Below are 10,079 nucleotides of genomic sequence, written 5' to 3' on the forward strand. Positions count from 1 at the left end.
TGCTCTCCTACCCTCCACTCTGGTTTGGAAACCTCATGGCTCTTTTCTACAGGCGATCTCAAGCTCAAAGTTTGTTCCTTTCACTATCCAATAAAAACTCCACCCCAGAGCTTTCATCCAAGGAGATGAAAGTGGCTTCTGTGGACCAGAGCCAGCAGGCTCCTAGAAGAGTGGGGCAGGGGTTACCCTGGTCAGGTGGCCAACTTTGAGGAAAAAGGGGACCCTCGGCTTCAAGATGGAGAGCAATTTGTGTGGGTCCCCTTGTCCAGCTCTCTAAACCCTCGCTCCCTGGATGACGGCAGCCCCAGAGAAAGTTAAAGGGATCAGGCCTCAACCCTGACTCAGCTCTTCAGCAAGTAGCTGTCATTTGCCTGAGAGGCTGGGACACTATATGAGCAGGCTCAGCAGTCATGGAATCCTCCAGGTGGAGGACTCTTTCCTGGATAGATGGAGAACCTGAGTTTTATGGCTTGTCAGGGTCAGCTAGGGACTGAGGCACCAGGCTGGGAGAAGAGGGGGAGGCACTGCACTTTCACCTTCTGAGGTTTATAAGGGTAGTAGAGGGTAATAATGGCACTGCCAACTTTCCTTCCACTTCAAAGCTCAAAAGGATGGGTCTGGAGAAAGTGGAACCTGGACACATGACCCTGCCCTGGCAGGAAGACATGGGTGAGCAGTCCTTGGGGAACATGGTTGTCTGGAATAAGAAGGCAGTCTTAGGAGAGGGCTGACCCTGGCTGTGGATGCAGGAGCAAATGAGCCCACAGCCCTCGGTGCCCCTAAATGCCAAGAGACAGGTCCAAGTACAGAGATGAGCATTTAGAGACCCAGGAACTTGGCACATACATGCTCACGCAAACACACACACACACACACACACACACGCACACAGGCACACATGCACATGCCCTCACAGGCATAAATATTCTGGCAGGCATGCACTCAGGAACACACCGACGTGCACAGCCACACATACAAGCACAGGTTTTTACACACAAGCACCCTCACACAGGCACACAGACACAGATACACACTCATGCAGGCACATGCATAAAAGTACACACACAGGAAACACCCAGGTACACAGGAGCAAGCACACACAAACGCACATGCCCAGGCACCCACTCCACTGAAGAGAAACGTGCGCAGGCACAGCATATATCTGCACATGCACAGGCGCCTGCGTACACACACTTGTACACACATACAAGCACACAGCCAATAACTCAAACACGGCCGCCCAAGCCATTTGAGAGCGCCCTGCCCGGGAGCTATCCATCATCCGCTCCGGGCGGCGGCCGGGCCCTCCCCCTTCCCCGCCCACCCCCAGTTGGTGGTATAAATTCCGTCCCTTTGCCCCTTCCCCGCATAGCCTGCCTCGGACACCAGCACAGCCCTCCGTCTCTGCCCACTCCTGGCAGACCCGTCGGGAGCAAAGCGCACCAGCAAGCAGTATGGGTAAGGAGGGGGGCTTCTGACAACCGTCGCTGACCACCAATGGCCCGCCCCGCAGAAAGTGACAGAAAACCTGGAGGGGGAGCTGGTTAGGAGAGGGAGCGCCAGGCTCCGCTCCACCGGCCCCGCCCCACCCCCACCCATGCATTTCCCAGCTTAGCCGAAGTGCTGGAGGCGTCTGGGAAGGAAGGCAGAGGGACTGCTGGGAAGGGTGACTTTGGACTTCCCCCCACCCCGCCGCTCCCCAGCTGCAGCCTGCGGCCAGGGAGCCTTTCTGCAGCTGAGAAAATAAGGATAGGGGTACTTAGGAGGAGCTCTATCTCTCTGTCTGTTACCATAGGAGACAGACAGCCCTGATTTCAGCCCTAAGCCAACTTCTTACTGCAGGGAGTAGGGAACCCAGGCCTCTGTGACCAGGTTGCTCTTTAGCTACCCTGCCCCACCAATCACTTTGGGAGGGAAATCAGGGAGCCCCCCTCTCTCGAGGTGGGAGAGGGGCTGTTTCAGTGCGTCCCACCCTCTCAGTCCGCCAAGTTCTCCAACTCCCCCATCCATGGACTCCTGGATGTCAGGCTGAGGAAGAGTCTGCGTCTGGCTGGGAGTACTGAGGTCCTTGCCCCCTGTGGATCTGGGTCTTTTCTGGCAGAATGCCCAACAAACCAGCCTGGCCTTGGGAAAACCCAATGAGCTTTCCCTGGGCTCATCTCAAACCCAAAGGTGTTCAGAGATCTTGCTTGAGATGCTTAAGACAGGGGGAATGTTCCCCCAGAAAGAGGACTGATGCTCAGTGGGGCCCGAGTGGCACGCAGGGCCTGACCCTGACTCTCAGAAATGCTGTGCGGGATGCGGCAGTTAGGGTCTGGGACGGGGAGATGGTGCTGAGGGGCAGTACCTCCTTCACACACCTCTTTCATACCTTTACTTCTCTCTCAGTCTCTGGTTTTGCAGATTTTGCATCTCTGTCTTGATGTCTCGGAGTTTTGAATCTCCTTCCCCTCCGCCTCACCTCCTGTACCAAGCCCTGACACAGCTTGGTTGTATAGCAGGACAAGTCTCCTTAACTCCTTTGGACTGGACCTCACCGTGTCCCATCCCAGCCCCAGCCCTCTCTCTGGGCAGCAGGCACTGCCTGGGATTTCTGGCACAGCGCTACCCATATTTATACAACACCTCTCACTTAATAAAAGTACTTCTGAATACTTTGTCTTATTTGGCCTTCATAGCCACTTAGAGAAGAAGGTAAGATATTATTACCCCTTTTAGGTGAACAAAGGGGAGAAAATAGAGAGAGTAGATGTCACACCTGGACCTTGACACCACGCTTCTGGACTCAAAAATGCTGTTGCTGCCTCTCAGCCTCCTAAGTCACTTGGCTGCTGCAAGTAGGGGGACCTGGCTCCCTGGCTGAGTGCCTGAGCCCAGACACCAGTGGACGCTCGATTCTGGGGCAGTAGCCGGACTGGCCATGGGACCAGGCAGGGAGGCAGTGTCAAGTCCTGTGAACTCCACTCCAGGATTTCTTTTGGCCTACAGCTCCCTCTGTTTATTCCTCAGCCTTTCCTCCCGGTTAGGCCCCAAATCCTGATGCTTAATGCCTGGTGGCAGCCCTCCTTCTCAGCGACTGACTATGGTTCCTGACTTTGGTCCCGTACATCCACATACTGGCTTCTCTTGCCAGACTTCAGGGGACAAGGAGGGCCACTTCCTACAGCTCTGGTGGGTGGGCCTCTGAGCTTTCCAGGGTTGGGCCAAACAACTTGCTTTACAGATAAAGTAAGTGGATGGGGCCCACCCACGGGTAGAAACTGGTCTAAGGACATTCAGTTAGTATCCGTCCTGCAGCCTTGAACTTCAGCCTCCTATCCCTTACCAGACCCTTGGTTATATAACCCAGGCTCTGGCCAGCAGCCTGGGGTCAGGACCCAGAGGGGAGGGAAGCAGGAAGTGTTCCAGCTCCTGGTTTAGATACCTTTCAGTGAAAGGAGCTGAACAGGCACCACCGTCACTCCCTGATGGCTATTCCTTAAGAGCAGCCAGGGTTTATGGGCTCCTACCAGGCAAGTACAAAGCTGTACACTTGTCTGCAGCTTCTTGTTTCTTTCTCATTAAAGCCCTTTGTGGTCTTCTTATTACCTTCTTCTTACAGATGATGTGGAAACTGAGGCCAGGGGGGTTAGGTGATTTGCCTAAGCTCCCGTGGCTAGTCAGTGACCAGCTGGGATTGGGACCCAAGTCAATGTCATAACCACTGCACCACACCGCCTCCCCTGCACTCACCCTTCTCCTGCCTCCCCTGGGTCCTGCTCAAGGGTCTGTGCACCTTCAGGTCATAGCTCTGCAGCTCTTCCCGCCATACCCACGTACTCATCAGGGTTTTGAGGGTCTGGAGGGGACCTGAGACAGTGCCTCTGCCTTGGCCAGTGGCAGCCGGGGGTTTGGGGGTCTCGGGTTGCAGCATGTGAGGAGGGAGCCTTCATCCTCCAGAGCGCAGTGCAGCCAGCATGCCCCATTGTTTCCACAGCTACGAAATGTGGGAAGTGTGGACCTGGCTACCCTTCACCTCTGGAGGCCATGAAAGGTAAGTGTGGGAAGACTGAGAGCCAGCACCCGCAGGAGTAGGCAAGCCAGTGCCTGCTACCGATTCCACTGCTGACACACACCCTGCCTTGCCCCGGCCCTCGTCTCCACCCTGCCCACCCCACCACCTGCTTTCTACCCTCTAGGACCCAGGGAGGAGATTGTCTACCTGCCCTGTATCTACCGAAACACGAACACTGAGGCCCCGGATTATCTGGCCACTGTGGACGTTGACCCCAAGTCTCCCCAGTACTGCCAGGTGAGGTGGGGCTTGGGCACCAGAGGACCCTCAGACCCCTCCTCTAGCCCTGGCCCTGGCAGTGCCCTTTCCCTGCTCCATCTTTCTTCACCCTCCCTGGGTATGGTTGTTCAGGCTGTTCACTACACAAGGGCACCCCCCCACCCATGGGCAAGGGCAGTGCTGAAAATGAAGTCTGTGCTGTGCTACCAGGATGAAATGGGTCCAGAGGGCCCCTTCTCCGTAAGCGCGCAGAGGTGTGGTCTGGGTGAGCACCACCCCTGCCCACTCTCCTATCCTAGGTCATCCACCGGCTGCCCATGCCCCACCTGAAGGACGAGCTGCATCACTCAGGATGGAACACCTGCAGCAGCTGCTTCGGGGACAGCACCAAGTCGCGCACCAAGCTGCTGCTGCCCAGTCTCATCTCCTCCCGAATTTATGTGGTGGACGTGGGCACCGAGCCCCACGCTCCGAGGCTGCACAAGGCACGTCTTCTGCCCTAGCCGGCTCTGGGCCCCTAATGTGCCCACCACCCAGGGCAGCCTGTGGGCAAGGAAGCCGCCCCTAAAGCAGCTCCCTCCAGCTCTTGTGCAGGGTTGGGGCTCAACAGCAGCGAGTGGGGCTAGACTTTGGAGGAGAGTTACCAGGTGTGCTGGGTCATCATCACCCAGGGGCACCACAGGGGAGGAAGGAGGCTCTCGTTTTTCACTCCGAGCTGGAGAAGGAGCCATTTCTGCCCCAGCCAGTTAGGAGCCCAGGGCTTTCCTTAGGCGGGAGCCTCTGATCCTTCCTTTCAACACTTTGTTGAGTGCCTTCTTTGTGCCAGGCGCTCACTGCTGGACGCTGGTGATACAAAGTTGACACTGGCATCCTCCCAGCCTGGGAGGAGCTTATGGTCTCAAAGGGCTGTGAGTGCCCTCAAGACAGGCAAGGTGAGAGAAGTCCATGTTTTCTGCTGGGGAGTTATCAGTCTCTGTGACGCCCCTGCTGCGCTGCAGACTCAGTCTTTGCCATATTCCTGCGGGGAAAATTGTGTCTGTGTTTCAGAGGAAAAGAGGGTAGGGTCAGTAGATAGAAGTGTGGGAGGGGAGGAGTGAGGAGTGGGGACTCCTGGCCCTGTAAGATTCTGATGCCTTTCCTTACCCTCTCCAGGTTGTTGAGCCCAAGGACATCCATGCCAAGTGTGACCTGGGCTACCTCCACACCACCCACTGCCTGGCCAGTGGGGACGTGATGATCAGTTCCTTGGGAGACCCCAAGGGCAATGGCAAAGGTACCTGCCAGCACTGTAGGCACATCTGTGAGGGAAGCAGATCCCAAACTGAGGGAGGGATGGAATGACCTTCCAGGGAGAACCAGAGGGCAGGATCTCATCCAATATTTAAACTATAGTCAAGTAACGTCAGTTGTTTCCATTATTTTTATGAAGGTGAACCTTAAATGATGAATTCACTTACAAGTTATAGTCAGAACTGTCTGCCATGGGAAATGTGAGCAAGTACAGACATGGCCCCAGAAAACACGTGCATTTAATATCGGCCTTCTTGAGTTCATGAGCAAATCTCACAGTCCTTGAGATCCTTAATTGTCACAGCTACTTTCTCATTTATGGTATGATCAGAGCTTTCACATAAAATGTCTACTATGTGCCAGACACAACCTATGAGATAGATGCTACTGTGATCCCTGTGTTACAGATTAGGAAGCCGGGGCACAGACTGGCTAAGTAATTTACCCAAAGTCAGCCAGCTGTTAAGTCACAGAGCTGGAACTCAAACCCAGCAACATGGCTCCAGAATCTACGTCCTAATCACCATGCTGTGCTGCTTCTCTCCCAGCCTTACATATTTCACCAGAACTCCCCATCCAAGGGCTTGGAGTGAGATATCAGTTAAGGTCATCCAGTTAAGGTTACTGCGTTAGACTCTATTTAAGTGCTTTTTCCAGGAGATGGGATGCATGACATTCCTAGATTTAAGAACACTTAGGAGTAGACATCTATTTACATTTGCAGAGAAGTGGCAAGGTGTCATGACATGTTCAGCTGGGGAAAAACATAGTGGGCATTCATGTGGAATTACAGATAAATATAATTTTCTCTCTAAAAAAAAATGGAGTGAGTGAGCAGAATGGAGTCTAGACTCTGGCAGGAACCCTACCCTGAAAGTAGGAGGCTAGGCAAAGGAAGCACAGGGTATAGAGTCCCAGAAGATCTTGGCTCAAGGGAGGAAAAATTTACCCTGTGGTCTGAGAGAGGGATGAACTTGATGGGAGGTAGGGGCACCAGAGTAAGTCCCCACTTCTTACCCTGCCCTCTGGGTGGGACCCTTTGGACAGGTATCCAAATTCAGCTCCTGAATTTAAGGATCAGGCAAACTCAGTGAGAGGAGGGGCACCAGGCAATGGGCTTGGAGCCTCTTGGACAGGCCTTGGGGGTGAGGGCTGGGTGCGGGTCGTACCTCCACCAACTCTACCTACCACCCTACTTCCTTCCCTGCTCAGGGGGTTTTGTGCTGCTGGATGGAGAGACGTTTGAGGTGAAGGGCACGTGGGAGCGGCCTGGAGGTGCCGCACCTATGGGCTATGACTTCTGGTACCAGCCTCGACACAATGTCATGGTCAGCACTGAATGGGCAGCTCCCAACGTCTTACGAGATGGCTTCAACCCCGCTGATGTTGAGGCGGGTGAGAATCCCCCACTCCCCGTGGGCTGGCAGGAGCCTGGTCACACGAACCCCTGCTCTCTATTCCACACCCCTACTCTCCAGCCCTCTTACTTCCCTCTTGTGGACCCCAGACTCTTGGGGTGATGATGCAGGATGTGCTGAGTGCTCTGACTACTCAAGTGTCCTTCTGACAATCCAACCCATCTTTCAACCTTCTCCCCTGTGCTGTGCCCCAGCCTTGGCCCATGCCCTCCCGCCCTGATCCTGATTCCATCTTCCGGCCGCATCCCCACCCCAGGGCTGTATGGGAACCACTTACATGTGTGGGACTGGCAGCGCCATGAGATGGTGCAGACCCTGACTCTACAGGACGGCCTCATCCCCCTGGAGGTCCGCTTCCTGCACAACCCGGCCGCTGATCAGGGCTTCGTGGGCTGTGCCCTCAGCTCCAACATACAGCGCTTCTATAAGAATGAGGTGACGTGCACCCTAGCCCTCTCCTCCTGGCAGTCCTGTCAGCGCTCTGCCCAGCTTCCATAGCCGTGACGCTCCCTTCTCCCTAGGAGTGACCCAGGCCTCCTCTGCCTGGCTCCACCAACCCAGACTTCCCAGGAATAAAAAACAAGGCCACCTGCCCTGCCTGTCTCCTCTCAGTCCTAGGCTAATTTCTCCCTGAGCCCTAACTGGCTATATTTATTTATTCATTCATTCAAAAAATATTTAGTGAGTCAGGCACTGTGTTAGGTGCTGGGAATACAGTGGTGAAGCAGGCATGATCCCTGCCTTAAGGGGTCTGCATGGGGGTTAGACCCTAGTGGCAAGAAGGCCCTGCATCTACTCTCTCCCTGTAGACAGTATGCCCTGGGGAGACCCAGATCTGACACTCATTGCCCAGCTCTGACAGGCTCACCTCTCTGCCTCTTGACCCCAACGCAGGGAGGTACTTGGTCAGTGGAGAAGGTGATCCAGGTGCCCCCCAAGAAAGTGAAGGGCTGGATGCTGCCTGAAATGCCAGGTGAGTGCTCAGGGGAATGTGGGAATCGGAAGGTTGATTCTCAGGCTTGGGAACAAGAATCTTAAGGTGCCTCTGAACTGCAACCCCCCACCCAGGCCTGATCACTGACATCCTGCTGTCCCTGGACGACCGCTTCCTCTACTTCAGCAACTGGCTGCACGGGGATCTGCGGCAGTATGACATCTCTGACCCGCAGAGGCCCCGCCTCACGGGACAGGTGGGTCCTAGCAGGATGGAGAGGAAAGGAGGGAGGAGGTAGAAGTCTGGGCATGAGGTGGAGGGTATGAACTGGCTGGGGCATGATAAGGGAGGTGCAGGAAAAGCAAAGATGGGGGCTGAGGGATGGTTCAGGCCAGGACCACGGGGAATTGTGGCTAGACGCGGGGAACGTGAGGGAGTGAGGCTCTCTTCCTGCAATGTCCTAACCTCCCACCACTGTCCTCCTTTATGCTGTGCACCTCCCCACCCAGCTCTTCCTCGGGGGCAGCATTGTTAAGGGAGGCCCTGTGCAGGTGCTGGAGGACCAGGAGCTAAAATCCCAGCCAGAGCCCCTGGTGGTCAAGGTGAGGATCTCTCCACGTGCTCATGGGCCCCTCAGATCTGTGCTGGAGAAGTATGGGGCAGGGGGCTGGGCAGCGGCTGAGCATGTCCTTGGGGTTTGGGTGGTGCCACTGATTCCCGCCTAGGATCTGTATGTAACCCTGGGGTCTGACCCCTGGTTTTCCCAAGGGGAAACAAGTGGCCGGAGGCCCTCAGATGATCCAGCTTAGCCTGGATGGGAAGCGTCTGTACGTCACCACGTCGCTGTACAGTGCCTGGGACAAGCAGTTTTACCCTGATCTCATCAGGTGAGAAGTGGACAGCCTGGGCTCCCCTCCCAGCCCTCCCCTCCCAGAGGGGTTTGGCTTTCTGAAGACTCCTTGGCTCCGCTTCCAGACTCTGCGCCCTCCTCAGGAACCCCTCTCCCTGCCCTCACACTTACCTAATTCTTGGGGGAAGGGGACGGGCCCCCTCTGACCTCTTTCTTCTCCCTCCTGTTTCTACCAGGGAAGGCTCTGTGATGCTGCAGATCGATGTAGACACAGTAAAGGGAGGGCTGAAGTTGAACCCCAACTTCCTGGTAGACTTTGGGAAGGAGCCCCTCGGCCCAGCCCTGGCCCATGAGCTCCGCTACCCTGGGGGCGACTGCAGCTCTGACATCTGGCTCTGAAGTCCACTCCTTCTAAAGCCCCACTCCACATCCTGCGCCCTCACTTCTGGAGGGACCCGGCTTCGCTCTGCTCTCTCAGTCCCCGACCCTCGGCAGCTTGTCCTCCCAAAGCCAAACTCAGGCCGTTGAAACGAATTGAGCCGTGTCTCTAGCTACCCACCACTGCTGCGAGCTGCTCACTGAGCTCTTGGAAATTATTTCACTAAGAAATAAACTGGTGAACCTTTTCCTGAGATCCCCTTGTCTTTGGGGGCACCGGGCCTATGACTCCTCCTCTGCCGGCCCTCTGTATCTTGCACGGGAAAGTCCTGAAGAGGACCAGGGTGTGGGATGGTTTTGATGACTAGCTCATACCAGGGATCACAGCACGATGCTAAGGGTGCCAGAATCTCACTTTTATGACCAGACAGAACCTGAAGATTGTGGAGGTGGTCGTCACAAGGAAAGTTGACAGGAAGGAAGCTGTCAATCAGTGTTCCTAAACTTTTTTCTGTTTTTTAATTCGTGCTTTCTTTTAATGAACCTAAAATCTCACCCACCTCCCCCAGGAGAATGTAATGCGCCCCCTCACACACAGGAGATACCTTAGGCCCCTGACGTAGATGGTGCCATCAGTTGAACACACTGCTCTGAGGAGGTTAGGTGTGTCACCTCCTACCTGGAAGACAGGAACACGACGAGGCAGGAGGGCTGGGAACATCAAGGTAGCCACCCCAACACACTAGGCCCTGGCATTCTTGTTTCCTCACCTGGACAGTGTTTTAGAACCTTGCCCAAATCAGAGATGCCTCCTTTCTCTGCAGTAAGCCTTTAGTTGTTTATAAGAGGAATGGGATGGAAGTTTCAGGAACCTAAGAGACAGCAGCCAAGCAGTAATTCTAAGATAATTCTTTTTTAATTTTTATTTATTTATTT

At 54.9% G+C, this 10,079-nt stretch overlaps 1 protein-coding gene across 1 annotated transcript; it reads left to right on the top strand.

Annotated features, from left to right (window-relative positions):
* The first annotated feature begins 1,381 nt into the window (after nucleotides 1-1,381).
* Nucleotides 1,382-9,392, top strand: SELENBP1 (selenium binding protein 1). Its single transcript, XM_024762862.1, has 12 exons — nucleotides 1,382-1,458; nucleotides 3,977-4,033; nucleotides 4,179-4,291; nucleotides 4,573-4,758; nucleotides 5,426-5,546; nucleotides 6,776-6,958; nucleotides 7,238-7,416; nucleotides 7,876-7,954; nucleotides 8,050-8,171; nucleotides 8,425-8,517; nucleotides 8,684-8,802; nucleotides 9,002-9,392. The coding sequence occupies exons 1-12, from the start codon at nucleotides 1,455-1,457 to the stop codon at nucleotides 9,162-9,164; spliced, it is 1,419 nt and encodes a 472-aa protein (XP_024618630.1). The 5' UTR covers nucleotides 1,382-1,454; the 3' UTR covers nucleotides 9,165-9,392.
* Nucleotides 9,393-10,079: the final 687 nt, after the last annotated feature.

This window comes from Neophocaena asiaeorientalis, unplaced genomic scaffold (genome assembly GCF_003031525.2).
Source record: "Neophocaena asiaeorientalis asiaeorientalis breed wild unplaced genomic scaffold, Neophocaena_asiaeorientalis_V1.1 scaffold167, whole genome shotgun sequence".
NCBI lineage: Eukaryota > Metazoa > Chordata > Mammalia > Artiodactyla > Phocoenidae > Neophocaena > Neophocaena asiaeorientalis.

What these genes read in the sequence shown, in the direction of transcription:
- SELENBP1 (XM_024762862.1), top strand. An exon ending in ACCTCTGGAGGCCATGAAAG is followed by an intron (nt 4,034 to 4,178) that starts GTAAGTGTGGGA and finishes TCTACCCTCTAG; the next exon opens with GACCCAGGGAGGAGATTGTC. An exon ending in GGCCCCGCCTCACGGGACAG is followed by an intron (nt 8,172 to 8,424) that starts GTGGGTCCTAGC and finishes CTCCCCACCCAG; the next exon opens with CTCTTCCTCGGGGGCAGCAT.